Source organism: Neolamprologus brichardi, chromosome 3, assembly GCF_056152115.1.
Source record: "Neolamprologus brichardi isolate AB-2024 chromosome 3, ASM5615211v1, whole genome shotgun sequence".
Classification (NCBI taxonomy): Eukaryota; Metazoa; Chordata; class Actinopteri; order Cichliformes; family Cichlidae; genus Neolamprologus; species Neolamprologus brichardi.
Window position 1 is genome coordinate 43,950,825 of NC_142106.1, and position 17,888 is coordinate 43,968,712.

General features: G+C 40.6%; 1 protein-coding gene across 1 annotated transcript; it reads left to right on the forward strand.

The window, feature by feature from the left end:
* Window positions 1-13,365: 13,365 nt before the first annotated feature.
* tmem256 (transmembrane protein 256) lies at window positions 13,366-17,300 on the forward strand. Its single transcript, XM_006807191.3, has 4 exons — window positions 13,366-13,497; window positions 13,987-14,024; window positions 14,943-15,023; window positions 16,379-17,300. Exons 1-4 carry the CDS (start codon window positions 13,416-13,418, stop codon window positions 16,520-16,522), a joined length of 345 nt encoding a protein of 114 aa, XP_006807254.1. The 5' UTR covers window positions 13,366-13,415; the 3' UTR covers window positions 16,523-17,300.
* The last annotated feature ends 588 nt before the right edge of the window (window positions 17,301-17,888 follow it).

Below are 17,888 nucleotides of genomic sequence, written 5' to 3' on the forward strand. Positions count from 1 at the left end.
GACTTTTATTCCTAACACATTACCCAGTCCATATCAGTATAGAGATCCAGTGTGATTTTTCTTATTGAGTATTTTCAAAAAGTTTTTTTTTTTAATTTTTGAGCAATGTATATGTTTACATATCTTTTTGTGTCCGTCTTGGCAAAAGTTAATTATGACTTGCAATTATAAACAGCAGCAGTAAAAAATATTGTCATTGTGAAAGCTGAATACAGATTAAGTTTACAGTTACGGCTGAATGTTTTTACTGACATGAAAACAAGGAACCAAATGCATTATTTCTCCAGAGTAAAACATGAATGTATGGGGATACTTTTACATGGTAAGACTGCAGTACATTCATATATATACATGCATACATGCATACATGCATACATGCATACATATATATATATATATATATATATATATATATATATATATATATATATATATATATATATATATATATATATATATATATATATATATATGTACATATATACATACATATATGTATATGTACATACATACATACATATATGTATATGTACATATATACATACATATATATGTACATACATACATACATACTAGGGGTGCAACGATACACAAAATTCACGGTTCGGTTCGGTTCGATACTTTGGTGTCACGGTTCGATATTTTTTCGATACAAAAAAAATGTTCATGCCTTTTTATTAATTTGTCATTTTCACGGCACATTCTGCACCACATCTCTGTGCGTTCATCATTTGTTTGAAGCCAGCTCACCTCCTGCAACCACTTTTCCGAGAATACGTGCTTCTTTTGTGGTTCGGACTCCTTCTGACATTTCTTTGGAGGTGGAGGAACACCAAAGTAATTGCTTAAAGGAGCTTCTTCGACATCTTTAAGAGTTCTAAACAAATGTCTGTCCTCCTCCTGAAAATCTTATGTGTGCAAACACGCGTTGCAACTTCTTATCTTGTGCGCGTTTTTTATTTTGACAGCGAATGAGCACCTGCGGACCACTTATGTGCAGCCCTGGTTATTTAGCTTGTCATATTGCAGCCACAGAAATTCTTTTGTCCATGAAACCATAAAGCTGCACTTTCTTTTTGCCTCATAGTCTGATTTGTCATAACGTTTTGTGGTAAGCTTTTCTTTGGCTGTCACTTCTTCACCCTGACCTGTCTTATTTGGCTCAGCAGAACTAAAATATATATCCTGCTGCTTTTACACAGGTACTCACATAACACTCAATGATTCTCTGCGCGATCAACCTCTCACATGTTTAAGCTGCGGGAGATTTCACTTGTCATGTTTGCATAGTAAGCTAACGATTGATAAGACGATGTCAGAGGAATTGGTGCGCAAATTATCATCACTCACCAATCAGTGCTGTCGCTCTCTATACACAGTTCGCGCGATTGCAAAGTGAAAGCAAAAAGCAAGCGCAAATTCAAACGCGATTTCAATATGTCACATATTGACAGTGGCTCACCGATGCCAATGACATAATTACCCAGCTACATTTCCGAAAGAATGCAAAAGCATTGACATATATTTTTCCTTCCTACGATAGGCCGACGAGCAGAGCAGGGCAGCCCGACTGGAAAAATCGCTAGCCCCAGGACGTCGGGCTAGCGATTTTGCGAGCCCTGTATCTGATTGAGGAATCACTCATCTTTGGAAAAGAGAGTTTATTACAGAGAAATGTCTCTTTCCAAAATAAAAGCTATACTATACGCTTCTTCTGGGCTATATTCTCAGCAGCATATTAAACATATCAGGTCCCCATAAGGAGAATCATGTGCTAACGGCTGTCTAAATGACTCGGGTAAAGTTTGTAGCATGCGTGCTTGTTGTTTTTGTCTGCTTCCACTTGTCTTTGCACTAGGATGATGTCAGCGTAAATGTGCAGTCATATTCGTTGTGTTCCCACTAGTGCTGTCAGCGTTAATCTGAAATGAGGTTAACGCCACAACACGGCAAATCTCCGTTAATGAGCTACCGCGGATCGCCCCATGCGTGGGGCTAGACGGCCAACATGTTAACGAGCTAACTGCGCTAACACACTAGTTCCCACCCATGTAATTGAGCATTGCTGGCACATCCACCATACTGTTTTACTTTAGTCCATGACGCGCTTACCTTCAGGGTCATACGTCACATGAAGACCAAAATAGTTCCAAACGCCAGATCTGAATGAGGGTGGGGGAGGTTCAATTTGCCATGTTGCAAGGAGAGCTTAACTTCTGTCTCGCTAGCTTGCCCTGCGCTCAGTGAATCTGTGTTTGACTACTCCGCCTAGGCTGGACTGTCGAGTGCAGATCCACTGAGCGCTCAACACAGACAGCATCGTCAGAAGAAAAGTTGATCAAATAAATTAAAAATGTTGTATTGTTCGATACATATGCGTACCGAACCGAAAGCACTGTATCGAACGGTTCAATATCGATACGAGTATCGTTGCACCCCTAATACATACATATATATATATATGTATATATATATATATATATACACACACACACACATATAGCAGAGCAGCATTATAAGTAAACAGCATGAAGTGGAGTTGGTTCACTCCTACATGAAGCCATTTCATTGCACTAATGTTGCCATAACACTTCATTCTTCATGAAAGTATGAATCTCTTTGGTTCATCTTCCTGCTCGCCATCTCCTGCGTCTCTCCGGGCACATGACTAATGAGGCCAGGATTTAAAAAGTCGCAAAGCCTTTGCAGAGATTTACTGTTCTATTCCTCGTTGCTCCCTTTTCTTTCAAACATAAAGGGAATAGGTTGTAGAAACCCTGCTACTTCTTACATTCTTCACAGCTGATTCTAGCTGTCCACCGGGCACTGAACAGCGAGGCTTAAAATCCGCCTCTAACTCTATCTCCATGTGAGATGCCTCGAAAAAAAAAAAGCCAAGACCCTTCTCCTGGTGTTAATTAACTCCTCTGATGGCATTCATGCTGGAGGGGGTTGCTGATTACCACTTTTGCCAACATTTGCCTAGTTAGAATATTTAAAGATTCATAATGTTGAACTTATGCGTGTGGGCATCCGTTCCTCCCCTATTTCACTCTGCTGTGAATTTAGCTCCTGGCAAATATGCGTCCATCAGAGCCGTGGCACGGAGATTCTAATGGTGTTGCAGAAAAACAAGCATTCAGAAGGGGACTCATTAGAAGTGCGAAAACAGACTGATGGAGCCAGAAGATGGGAGGAATAAGCAAGGTAAGGTGAATGAGATGGATGGCCTGAGTCACAACGGCACCGAGGACGATGTTGCCATTTAAACCACGCTCACACGCACACAGGTAATTCAGCAAGGAATGGTAATGATAAGGAGAGTGGCAACAGTCAACAGCGGGACATGCTATCTTTTCATGTGCCAACTCTTGTAAATCAGCGCAGCTCCAGCAAAAAGGGTGGAAAAAAATGAGAAAAGGAAAAATGCCAGGCAAACTAGCACCACGGCACAGTGCAGAGGATAAGAAAGAGTCAGCTTTAGGATTTAAGGCACAAACATTTAGCTTTATTAGAGTCATAGGTGACCATACTTAGTCTAGAGATCTGCGTGATAAGTTATCAAGTAGCACTAAGCTTCATTAACAAGCTGCATCCATAAACTGCAAGGAACACAGAGATATACATACTTGCGAATTAGAGATATGTGACTGATTAGTAAAATAATAGAATTTCACTCACAAAAACTGAAACACAGTGAGACTGGGAATTTTAACACGAGTTTGGGGTCCATAGAGACTAAGTAAAGCGCTATACAAATACAGGCCATTTACCATTCACCATTTTACCATTTGTGGGGATCAGCTAACTTTTGTTGGCTTAATTTTTCAGCCCCAGAGTTAGAAGCCTGACTGAGACACATCTGGAAACAAACCAGACACCGATGTGGCTGTCTTTGGGTGAGGATCTGGACGACCTACAGCAGGAGTAAGTGAAGAACTCCTCAGCGGGTTTGGAGGAACAATTTCACGAGGACAGGAAGACTTTTCCAAAAGGAACTAGAGGAGTGGGGCATGTTCTCTTGAAGGCTCTCTAGGAGGTTCTGTGTGAACTGTGATCATTATTGCGTCTGGAGACCAATATGGTGCTCTACATGGATGCTGGGCTGGAAATACTGCAACGGAGGCATTTTAGACACAAGAGTCCATGCGTCAGGACTGTGATGCCAAGATGAATAGTGTGTGTGTGCCTTCTCAAGTGGCTGGATTGCCACTGATGACTGAATCAGATGATCTGTATCCTTGCTCAACCATGATTTGGTTTGAAAGTAATAATCATTTTGTTCATAATTACTCGTTGTATCCAAAGTCGGTAGTTTTGACATTGTAATACTTTAGAAAAAAAACCCATTCAGCAGCGGTGCTGCTGGGAAAGTGAAGACAAAGTCATTAAAACACAGACGAAAAAGTGCTCAAAGCAGCAGATTGTATTTTCACTGTGGCTCTAAGGGAAGACAGTGCTTGTCTAATGAACAGGCTACCACTTGGTTCCAGACTAAAACATATTAGTAAAAGAGGCTAAAGCACAGCAACTTTTGTGAAATCTCTTACTCTTGTTTGAAATCTCGACACGTCCCATAAAACACAAAAGAAACACTAAAAAAAGGAAAATATTTCTTTCCCAGCTCCATATTTTTAATTCATGGACTTCTCATGGTCACTCTCCTTTTAAAGCAAATATCTTCTGATTGGATTTATTATGGATATTCCCTCTCAGTGACAGATGATGCAAAAGCAGGAAAACTGTTTGAAACAGAGATTATTTGCACAACTCGTTATCTAAAACATGCAAAGCATTCACCAGCAAAATGCCGTATATAATATGACAGCAAAGAAAAGTATAATAGGTCTCCTTTAAGGACTGCTCTTAAATATGTGAAAAACTAAAGGAATGACCTGCTGCACAAATATCAAAGTTTAACAGTGAAATATAAGAAGCAAGGGTTGTTTTATAGTCCTATTCTACTTTACAGTATATTAATGTGCTGGTACTATGCCATTACAATGCCACATATTAATACACACCAGTTAATTAGGTACTGCGAGTACTTGGTTGGACCCCCTTTGCCTTCAGAACTGCCTTAATTCTTCGTGGCATGGATTTAATAACGTGCGGGAAAAACATTAATGGTCCAAAGTGTGAAAATATCGCTCACACCATTACACAACCACCATCACGAACCGCTGACATGTGCTGTTTTTGCAGCAGAAAGACTCAACAGACCAACCAATTATTTTCCAGTCTTTTATTTTCCAATTTTTGAGAAAAGTTTTCCAGTTCTCACAGGAGTGGCATTGGTGTGGTCTTCTACTGCTGTAGCCCATCTGCAAGATTTGACATGTTGTGCATGTGGACATGCTTTTCTCCAAACCGTTGGTGTAACAAGAAGTTATATGAATTACTCTTGCTTTCCTATCAGCTTGAAACATTCTGGCCATTCAAGGCAGTTTGGTCCAGAGAACTGCTGCTCACTGGATTTTTCCCTCATACCATCACACCACCAGCAGTTTGAACCACTGACACAAAATAGAATGGATGTTTTTATGCTGTCTGTGCCAATTTCTGACACTACCATCCGAATGTCACAGCAGTAATCATGACTTATTAGACCAGGCAACATTTCTCCAATCTCCTATTGTCCAAATTTGATGAGCCCATGTGAACTGTAGCCTCAGTTTCCCGTTCTTAGCTGAAAGGAGTAGCACCCGGTGTGGTCCTCTGCTGGTGAAGCCCATCTCCTTGAAGATTTAATATGTTGTGCATCACGAGTTCTGATACAATCATTGTAATAAGTGGTTACTTGAGTTACTGTTGCCTTCCGATCCATGACCATTTTCCTTTGATCATCAAGGTACTTGAGAACTGCCAATCACTGGATACTTTCTCTTTTCTGGACTATTCTCTATAAACCCCAGAGATGGCTGTGTGGGGAAATCCCAGTAGATCAGGAGTTTTTGAAATACTCAGGCCAAACCATCTGGTTTGAAGTTCAGCGCGTTGTCTTGATCGTGTCTACAGGACTAAATGTTACTGCTACACGACTAAGTCAACAAATGAAGTTTGCAGTAAATAACAGGCCACCGAGTGCACTGTGTGGGTCACGTAAGTGTTTCTAATAGTTTTTTGACAACAAAATGGGAATAAGATAGATGAGTGTATGGCAGCGAAGCCGAGACCTGTTAGCAGAATGAATCGGTGATGGTGTTGCATTTTCCTAATGAAACTCTGTTCTCCCTTAGAGCCCAGGATTATGTGATAACCAGGAGGGCTGGTGCCGAACGTGATTAAACACAACTTGATTTGACAAGAGAGTAAATGAAAGTATTCAGTTTGGATTCTATTATGTGCTCATTGCAGGGGCAGAAAACGCATTTATTCCCCACAATGAAACCAATTTTGCCTCGCTGGAACCAAGTTTCTCCAGCTAGGATATGTTTTTGGCCTAATTGCTGCCAGTGGCTAAGTTCTATCCATTTGCATCGATCTCCTTTGAAGAGAGATGCAGATGAGCTTAACGAGTGTGCTAATTATACTGGCTCAGTGTGGGGAGCCTGCTGTAACCGCATCTTTGTGTGTGGATATGAGCGTGCACGTGTGTGCGCGTGTATTTCAGATTTTATGGTTGTGCATGCCTGCGTGTTTTTGTATGTACAATTGTGTGGATACCTGCAGGGGACAAACAACCTGACATTAAGCACAGAGCGACTTAATATCACGGCAGCGTGAATGTGCTTTGAATGCATTGTTTCGAGCGGCATATAGTTGTCGGTTGTACGATCAACTACAGACCGAAAATGGAACTATTTTGTTTAAAACACCCACAACAACAATTATTTTCAGTGCTGATATGAAGATAGAGACAAATATCGTGCACGTTTGTGCGTGTACCTGAGGCTATTTTGATCCAGGGTATGTGCGTGTGTCACTCTGCCAGCCAGTGTAACAGCAATGACTGGTGTTGTCTCCCCTAGCAAACAATAGCCTGGACACACAGACAAAATGTCATTCGACAGGCCCGACTCTTCTCCCTCCCTCTCTCTTCTCTCCTTCGCCTCTCTTTCTTTCTCTCTCCCACCATCTTTCCCTTTCGCTAAAAGCTATGTAATGACATGGATGAGCGACAGAGCTGGAGCATGAAAAGCTGTGACACCGGGGCACAATACGCACATTTGTGACTAAACATCTCAGAGACATGAAAGCACCCCAACAGATAGATAATTGGACGTGGTTGTGGCTTCTCAAAGCAAGCTGAAGACAGTGATGGGCTGTAGCCGTCAAAACACATCAAGGTTAATGGAGAATTTCAAAAATCGTTGGTTCTTTTTGAAAATCCGGAGGAAAAAGAGAGAGAGGGAGAGAACACCGGCCAACAGGCAAAGCTTTCGGCACAAGAATGAGGACAAGGACCAGCCGTGCTGTTTTTGATTTCTTCATGTGAGGCTCCATTTGTGTGAAAATGAAGTGTACATGCTTGCTGTCTATGCTGATTGAACACACCGCAAAACACATGTCTGGTTTGTTGAACAGGATTTCAGTTTTACACAGCTATTCTGACAGATAGATTTTTCATGTTTTACTGGATAAAACATTTGTTTTTGCTCATGTGGTCCTGCTTCTGGCCTTTTTTAAGCTTCCTCCCATTTGACTGTATTCTTCAGTTTTGTCCTAATATCTTATTTTTCCTGGTTTTGTCCAGAAATAAATACTTGTAATTTTTTGGAGCTTGGCTTACATCGCTATGAAACTCTGTGAATAGTACTACTACATCTTAGAGAGTAAACAGCAAGCGTTTGCAGACAGGTCAGCATCTTCTGACAGACAACGGCAATCCTTTAGCAACCAAAACAATCACAAGGAAGTTTTTCAACTTGCGCCTGCCAACAACTTCCAGTAACCATTCTACACCCAGTTGTAGAATGCACATTTGAACTTTGTGACTGATGGTTACCAGGAAGTCTGGACTAGGCTCATGGCCTGCATGAATAGGGATGGGTATCGTTTAGGTTTTATCCGATACCAGTGCCAAACCGGTACTTTTGAAACGGTGCCAGTGCTGAAACGGTGCTCGAACTGGTGCTTAAAGAATGGAGAACATAAACTTTGTCCAAAAACTTCTCATGTTTAGCTGTTTTTTTTTTTGTAAAAAGATAACAATGCTAGCCTTTTCTGCAGCTATGGGGCATATATGGTATCACTCTTGGCTGGAAGCAGTGCTTAAACAATGGAAAAAACACAAACTTTGTCCAAAAACCTCTCATGTTTAGCTGTTTTCTACTTTTTCTTTGGTCATTTTAGCCTTCTTGGCCAGGGTGAAGGGAGTATCTGCCATGAAACAAGAAGACGGTGTTTGCTAGTTCACCATACATGCATTAATTTAATAACGTGGTTAGCGTGCTCAACGTAAATTACACACGAACAACATTAAGCGACTCACGCAGAGAAGAAGGGCTGTTGCTGCCATCATCATCCGTCATCATTTCTGCCACCCTGGCAGGGCTAGGGGTCAGGACTCTCCTCTTCGGGTTCTTGGGGGATGTTGCTAACTCCGGGTCCAGACACCACACCCGCAGTAGGCTCTAAAAGAACGTACGTACCTGGGCCCGCCTACTATCCTTGGAAACATAAAATGATTGGCTAGAATCCAAAATGTATAACATCTCAGGAAAATAAAGCACCAAAATGTGCGCTCCTTTTCGGTCCGGTTACTACCGGCTTTAATATCAAAGTGCCTGCCAGCAACCTTCAGCAACTTCTCACAAGTGGTTGGGGAACACGAGTTCTTCTGTATTTCTCAGTAGCTGACAGATCGTCAATAACTTATAATCTCTTTCTGCTATTTGCACATTTCTTTACTGTAAATTTAGTAAAGTTAAATCTGTATATTTTGTAATAACCTGTAAATTGTAAATACTGTAAAACCACTGTCATTTAACGGTCAGGCATTGCACAGCTACAAGCATTTCACCTCATGTCATACTGTGTATGGTTGTGTGTGTGACAAATAAAATTTGAATTTGAATTTGAACCTGTCTGTAGACCTGTGACAGGAAACATAACAAGATAAGAGATAAAAACAGTGACACTGATAAATTTGTTGCGCTTGACACACACAACCTGCCAAGTGTTTTGTCACACCTGAAGGACTCTACATTCAAAGTAAAAAAAACAAAAGATCTAGAAAAATATCCGGCTATGTTGAGCCAATGTGGATAGCGAGCATGTAAATGGTAAAATGGCCTGTATTTGTATAGCGCTTTACACATCCAGTGGTGCCACCACCACCAGTAGGCAACGGGTGAAGTGTCTTGCCCAAGGACACAATGACCAAGACTGTCCAAGCCGGGCTCGAACCGGAAACCTTCCGATTACAAGGCGAACTCCCAACTCTTGACCCACGAACTTTGGAAGTCTGTATTTTAATGTTTTCCCATTTTACTTTTACTTTTGCTACAAGAAAAAATCAGAGTGCAAAAGTGAGTAAATTGATAACACTTCCAACAGTGTAACAAAGCAAAGTCTTCATTTCTGAAAGCGTCACTCAGAGTGTAGCTTATATCTTGAAATAATGACGTCTTTGGGGTCTTGCTGAGGCACTTCCATCTGTCTTGTTACCTGCAGAAGAAAAACAAAGTGGAATCCTTATTTGTATGTTGATGAGACAGCCTGTTCCCACTTTGTTTGTCTTACACTTAAATTCTTTTGAGAACAAAGATGCATCACCAACAGACGTACCTAACTATACAGCTAACAAGGAAATTGGATTTACAAAACAACCCAAGGCAGTGCTTTAAGTTGGAGGGAAAATGAAATTTCTGCTGTATATACACTGTTTTTTCTTTCCAAACGAGCTCTATGTAACCCCAGAAAAACTTTGTTAATATAATTCTTATTGTTATCTGTTTTTTGTGTTTTGTTTTACTTGCAAACATCATCCAAAAGAGTAATGAGACAAACATAAGACTGTCCAGTTCCAGTACATATACAGGCATATGTGCATGCTTCAGCTAGTTGGCTAAATACTCCCATTTGGCTACCACTATAAAAAAGCAATTGTTAGACTCATGTTAGCTGGCAATTTAGCAAACTAGCCAATTAACATTTTGAAAAGATGACTTTGGTTCTGATAAAATTAGCAAGTGAGAAGCAGTTAGCCACTTTAATTGATTTCAGTTTACATTGCTACATCAACAGTCACCTGAAGGTGATATTGTAAGGTAAAAGCCTACAGTGCTAAAAAGAAAACCCCAATAATCAGACAGTCTCATAATGGTAAATGGATGAGTTCTTGTGGAGCGCTTTCCTACTCTACTTGAGCATTCAAAGCACTTTATACAAGATGCTTTCTATCTAACATTCACACTCTGACGGATGCATCGCAGAACAACTCAGGGTTCAGTATTTTGCCCAAGAATACTCTGGCATGCAGACTGAAGCAGCATCAAACCACCAGCCTTCAGATTAGTAGATGACCTGCTCTAACTCCTGAGCTACAGCCGCCCAAGTACTAATCAAGCCAGACCCTGTTAAGCTTCTGAGATCAGATGAGAGTGGGCACGCTCAGGGTGGTATGACTGTCAGACACAGCACTTGGTGATAGTGGGAAGAAAGAACTGTCTTCTAACAAGCAACACCTTTGGCAATGGAAGTGATTGGAACACCTGAATTCAATGATCTGAATGTGTGAGTGAATACTTTTGGCAATATAGTCTATGTTCTGCAACCATTTGGGGGATGAGGGTAAAAAGAATATAGAAAAGCAGTGCATAGAGGCAAGGACAAAAGTATTAAACTATGGGAGAGAGTAGGAAAAAGGTAATGACAGCAGTAGTGTTCAGTTAAATTCAAAAGTGGATATCACAGGGTGCCAATGAGTAGAAGCCAGTATGGGAAAAATGTGATCTCTCTTTCTAGTCCTTTTCTCACGGTAACATTTTGGATCAACTGAAGGCTTTTTAGGGATTTTCACCAACATAGCAACAGTAAAAGCACTCCACTCAAGGCTTCATAATGGGAATTCAAAAACCAGTGCGCAACAGCCATATTTTATAATGTTGTGTGCATGTGTGGGTTGCAAAACGGCCTCCCGGTCTCCATTCTCCATTCTCACTTCATTACTACATGTAAAGAAAGTAATATTCTCCTCCCCTTCCAAGAGCCGCTTGTTTTCCTGGAGGGGAGCTCGATCACAATAAGACAGGCCAGGGGCAAGCAATCTGAAGAGATCAGACGCAAACATGCACACACTTTGACTCAAACACACACTGAGGATTGGCGAGGAGCAAAGCAGTCACTGGAGAGCAGAGAAGAAGACAGGCAGGCAGGCTGAAGTGAGATGGATGTTGGCTCTTGGAGGAACCTCACAGCACACTGCTGCTGGGACTTAGAGATAATTTGCTGCTTGTCTGTGAAAACAAGATGTAAAGCCACAATTTATTGTTGTCCTTGCTATCCCATCTGCCGTGGGCCAGAATGAAAATGACCTGTGTTTGCAGGGTAAGCACAACATTCCTCTGCATATAACCCTATATGCAGGCAGCGCTAGAAATCATGCCAAAAGACAAAAAAGACGGGAAAAAGTTCACAGGCAGATGATGGTGACAGCCTTAGATTAAAACCCACAGAGGACACACACAAACACACCCACACTGGGTTCAGTTCACAGTTGATGATGAATGCTTGCGACTCATAAGGCTTATTTTTAATTAGCGACATGGTCATTAAAATGTGTTAATTGTATGCATTGTGTTAATGCTGTGTCAAAGTCAGCTAAGGACGAGGCTCGACGGAAAGTGTGGTTTAGCGACTCCAGTAATGCAGTGTGACCCTGTGTAATTTCAGAATGATAATTGGACAAAGTCCCCCTGCCCGTCCGTGTGCACAGACTCACACCCACACACGCTACCTATCCACAAATTTTGGCAGATGAGAAAGCAATACAGCTCCCCCTTTTGGCAGGATCTACCAGGATCAGTGCATCTTCATCAAAGACATGGCATCAACCTTGGTCTCCAACTCCTCTGCTGGCAAGAAAATACATCAAACATTAGGAATAGCTCACTAAAGACAACTTCACCACTTCTTCCCAAAGTTGCAGTGACAGACAAATTGAAAAGTGCCACACACTAATGTACCCTCCGGCTCCCCGAGCCCATCATTCAGTGGAATGTGTTGTTTTGGTGATGCTGAGGAAAATGGCAAAATAAGCCACTATCTTAAAATCAATTATTCATAAAATCCTGAACAATACTAAAATTTTTATTGAATAATAAAACAGAGGTGATGACTTAAACAAATCGGGGCAAAACATAAACTGAATCTGATTCTGTATTCTACTTTAACAAGGGAGGTCGGTCAGGTCAACTTCAAGCTTCAGTTAATGCGTCAATATATTACAGGCAGTATGTGATTCCCTGCACTTAAATTCACATGCAATACCTAAAGGCGCTGAAACGACTGCTCAAATGCCATGTCAGTGTCAGATCAGCTTGGTAGAGTAATGAAATTTGCCCAGTGGCTTGAAACTGTAGCACGGCAGTGGCCATTTTGGTTCAAGTCCACAAACTGATAACAGATGTGCCTGGAAGCCCAGAGCCCTGAAACGAACGCCCCCACTGCTGCTTTCAAGGACTCAGACGCTGGAATTCAGAGAACAAATTGCTTATTAAATAAACACACATCAGCATATCAGAGACTTCACTCCGAAGTCACGTGTCATATTAGTTGGAATAACTGCAGGTTTGCACAATATATTTTCCGTTTTAGACTACTTATCTTGCATGTATGTTATAGTTATTTTAGAACACAAATCTGTTTCAACACACATGTAGCTGTAACACTGTGGTTACACTGCATCATAATGCAATTAAAAAACATTTCTTCTCTTAATGTCTGATCGTTTGTTGTTTGCCCCATGAGCGGGAAACCCACAGTCCGTCATTTAACTACGTATGTCCAGTGTTGCCAACTCCTCAGTAAGGAAAATCGCTATTGGTTGTCCTAAAAGTCGCTAGAAGTCGCTAAATGACGTCATCACCTAATTTGCATAATTGGTCATGCTAACGTAATTGTAACCTATGCTGCTGGAGAGAGAAATAACATCGTGGATGAGACATAAAGTGAGCAAAAAACGTCCTAAATGCATTTAGAATTTATTTAGAACTACAAATTAAATTTCTTTTAGCAATTATTGTTTTTTGTAATGTCTTCCACGTCTTTTTTTAGCGACTTTTTTTTAGAAAAAAAACTCGCTAGGGGGTCTGAAAACTCGCTAAATATAGCGACAAAGTCGCTAAGTTGGCAACACTGCGTATGTCCGCAATCACGTAGTTGAGAAGGCTGAACGTACATAATGACAGTGAACGCAGCACCACCGTCACTTCTTCCGCCCGCGTGAAACCGGCAGTCACAGTCCAAACATGAGCGCTTCTGCTGTGGTTCGGAGGTTAGCAGCTCTGTCAGGAGCCTCGGCAGTGGGAGCTGGGGCTTACGGGGCTCACGGTACGCAACTGTCCTATTGTCTGTAGCTCTCGCTCAGCTGAACAGTCGTGTAAGGCTGTCATGTTGAGGCTTACGGCGCCAGCCTTGATATCAAAACACGCCGATTTAAAGTTTGCGTACTCACCACACGCCCGAGTAACTGTAAAGCAACAACACATACATGCTGCTAATGTTAAACAGGCTAACGATTAATTCGGCTTTCAGTAGACCCTCGAAGCTTCACGTTGTTTTTGTAAAAAGAACCAGTGTCGTAATCAAGGTGACCCGCCTCCAGGGTGGAAGAAGGCTTTTTGTGGGTCAACCATTGTCCACGGTAGGGATAGCTGAGTGTTTGGCTAACGTTTAAAATGGGATAAGGGAGTGGTTGGTAAGGAACATGACTTGAGGGTGTGGGTTACTGATTAACCAAATAAAGTGTGGTCTGTTGTGTCTGTGATCATGATATTCATGGTGTGATAATAAGTAACAGTTGTGTTTTTCTTGTTTTAGGTTTCAAGAACAGCGATCCTGATGACTACCGAATAGTGGTATGTTCATAATACTTTTTTTTTGAGGATTTTGTGTGCCTAAAATCAGTTTTCATTCATTCGTGTTAGCAGAGGTCAAGGTCAGAGCATATGGATTCAAGACTGATTTAATTTGGGATGCACTAAAACGGTGGCCAAATATGGCTTCATGGTGACTTTGTCATTGATGTAGGCACGTGAAGTGACATCTGAAATACCTCTTACCGAGCTTAGGTTGTTGTGGAGGGGGCTGCTGGGGCCTGTCTTAGCTGAACAGCTATTCTAGAACCAGATAAAAATGTCTTTGGAAAGTGGAAGAAAGCTGGAGTACCTCAAAATACCCGGAAAGGTACTGTACACAAAAAGTAGTCAGTGGTAACAAATTCAAATAAGAAAGAAAGATGGGTTAAAAAAAAATGCAGCATCTACTGTTGGCCAAATTTGTATTTTAAGCATCAGTGTATCTGCCCAATTGGTGCAACTCCAGTTTAGTTTAGAAATCTAAAAGCCTGTATTTTATATAGCGCTTTACTAGTCCCTAAGGACCCCAAAGCGCTTTACACATCCAGTCATCCACCCATTCACGCACACATTCACACACTGGTGATGGCAAGCTACATTTTAGCCACAGCCACCCTGGGGCGCACTGACAGATGTCTGTGAAACATTTTCACACTGTGCTGTTAATCTGGAGGAAACTTCTGTAATGCAAAAAGACAGGAAAACGATTTGTTTTTAATGATGAGATACTTTCCTGGCCGAACTTGGGCTGATTGATGAGAATGGTGTAAATGGTGCTTGATAGCGGCTCACTAAATATCCACTTCTACACTTGATAATTAAAGGCCTTTCCAGAAAATGTTTGATTCACTGAACTTGATGAGTGGCTGGGAAAGGCGGAGTTTTTTCTGAAAGTTCTCTGTGTGTGTGCCTCTTCAGCTTTTTGAAACCGCCAACAAGTACCATTTCTACCACAGCCTGGCCTTGCTGGGTGCTGCCCACTGTGGGAAACCTGCTGTGGTAAGTACAGAAGCCTAAGACCCTCACTCTTGGCTGGATGCACTTAGCTCAATCCTTTAAAGTGGATATAGTGCCACAGTCGTATTTGCTGTTACCTGTCCATCCTCACTCAGAGATATTATGTTACAGAGACTGTTGTTTTATTACATTATAAATGATAAAAGTGACAGCATAAGTATAAATTTGTTGTGGATTGACGGTGAAAGAACACATTATCCCAACAAATGGAACCAGGAAAGAAAAAATGGTAGCCAAAGAATCTCCTCACTTAAATGTCACCACCCCATCATCTGTACTTTTAAGCATTCATGCATATCCCTCTGCGTCTCATGTCTGATAATGTTGTTATTATGAGTTGACAATAAATGGGTAAAAACTGTGGAGTTATTAATTTGGATTAAATAAAATCTATGATCCAGCTTTGGAGTCAGTCCGATACAGTGAGCAAGAGTTTCTATTGTTTACACCTGTTTAAGGTGTCCATCTATAAAGTTACTAAACCTGCTCACTCGAGTTGTGTTGTGTGTCAAAATGGGCATAAATATTAAGCTAATGAGATAAAATGACTCATTAATCATAAGTAATGATACTCAATAACATGCGTTATTCTGCTGATAAGATACTTTAATGTGTGTAATGTGATAGTAAGCTAATACGCTACATTAGCTAACTGAATGATGGGCTAATAAATTATGTTAGGAAATGACGTACTGTAGTAGGCTAATAAGTTATGTTTGCTAATAATATGAATCAATAGGATAATAAGGTACATCGTTTAATTTAATGGTAGGCTATTGAGATAAATTAGCAAACTTACTGTCAAGCTAAAAAGATGTGCTGGCTAATATGTTTTATTATGAAAAGAAGCATGCTAATATTATAAATTAGCTGATGTAACATAAACTATTAAATTATGTTAGCCAATAGCATATTTGTGGGATAATAGCATGCACTGGCTAACTGAATAGTGGAGTGAGCTAATAATAGCATACTCTATTATACTAATAAGATAATTAGCTATATTAGCTAACAATGCAAGGCTAATAAGATGCATCAATTTTTAAGTAGACTGATATTATTTAATTATATTATGGGATGATATTATAATATAAGTATAATTTAAGAAGGCTGACTCTAAATAATGGTTTGCTTTTAATGCTTTTAACTTTTCTTGCAAAACAAACAAACAAACAACTCCTTTTTGCTGGTCCCTGTGGGGTAACATCTTTGGAGCAAAAGGCTTTTGGGCGAGTCTCAAGCAAGAGAGGTTGGAGAGTATATGGCAGCCCTACTACAATGTGTTTGCAAACTTACAGATTTAAACTGACTGAGACCAAAATGTTTCTTTTTCACAGGCTGGTAGCCTTCTGATTGCGGGCATGGGGATGTTCTGTGGCTCTTTATACCACCAGGCTCTGACAGGGGACCCCGGACTGCGCAAAGCGGCTCCCGTGGGGGGCGTAGCTATGATTGTTGGATGGCTGGCCATGATTCTCTGAACTGTGACAGCTTACATCTTCTCCAGAGAGCCACACTGTGACACTAAACTGTCAGACTGCTAATAAATGAACTGGAGAACTTGTAAGAGTTGGCTGAGGGGTAGTGCTGAGTTATAATGTCACCCATCCAACCACCGCCTGCCCTGGGTTGTGGATGTCAGCAGGAGATAAGGTCACCGCAGGATTATCACTTTTCTGCCACTGCTGTCTGTTTGTGGCTGCTGCCCTTTGACTATAATGTTAAACTGGATAAGAAATTTAACACAAAATGAACGGAATGAACTGTATCATCCAATTTGTCATGGAACATTTAAACTTTTGGTGGGAAAATCAATAATGAGCTGATTTGAGTTAAAATGCATCAATAAGACAGTGTTTGTTGTAAAAATAAAGAATCCCTTAAAATAGATGAAGAACGAAATAATTTCCTAAACTCTGAAATCTTTTTTTCCATAAGGATTGTTTATTTACCTTTAAACAGTCATTTATCAGCATGAATAAATCACAACAATGAATATTCAATCTGCTGTATATCAAAGGTCCGTGTCAAGTCTTTGCTTTTCCCATTTCTTACAGACATGACTTTCAGATACTGATCATCTGCTGTAGATGGGTTTTTAGGTTATCTTCTTCATCTTTTCTCCTCCACTTGTTCAGTTTTGTCTTTTTTTTTAAGGACACACTGCACACCATGCTGAGATTTGTCAAGTTTGCAGCTAATAGCTCTTTGGGAATTCCCTTTTTGGTGCAAAAATAAAGTTTTATGCCTGTCTTGTTATCCTTGAGATTTTTCATGGATTTAACTATACGAATGGGAACAAATTGTTATTTTGGAGAGAAAATCTGAGAAAAAGCAGCCACATGTCCACTTAAAAACTTAAGCAAAACTTCTGAAAGCCTGGAGAACTACTGCTCAACAAAGTTGTGCAAAATTACAGGGAAGTCTGGCTGCTTAGAAGCAAAATATAAAGAAATGAGGCAAGACTGTAAGATGTGACATTACCTTCTGATTTCTGTAAACCCATTTTGAAGACTCGAGTGTTTCAGTCTTCACTGTCTTGGTATCTTGAACTCAAATAAGCTTTCAGAAGTGTTTTCATTTGACTGCATAGTCAAATATTGTTTTGTTGAAAGACGATAAGCAAGTGTTGACACACAGAACTTTCTGCTAGAACACTAGGTCAAAGTTTTTAGTCTTACTTTTTTTAACCTCCCAATGTTTGTGTAATAGTAAATAGCATTCAGTTGCATACTTACATTAAGTGCTAAAAATAACTAATGCGTGTTAATATCCGGTCTTTAAGTGATGACGTATGAACCCTGCTTCCGGGTCCAAACTACTCTGCGTTTATTAAAGCAGTTGTGT

Bases quoted from the DNA above. Each gene is read 5' to 3' on its own strand.
- tmem256 (XM_006807191.3), top strand. From the start codon at position 13,416: ATGAGCGCTTCTGCTGTGGTTCGGAGGTTAGCAGCTCTGTCAGGAGCC. The intron at 14,025-14,942 runs GTATGTTCATAA...GTGCCTCTTCAG, and splicing joins CTGATGACTACCGAATAGTG to CTTTTTGAAACCGCCAACAA. The intron at 15,024-16,378 runs GTAAGTACAGAA...TCTTTTTCACAG, and splicing joins ACTGTGGGAAACCTGCTGTG to GCTGGTAGCCTTCTGATTGC.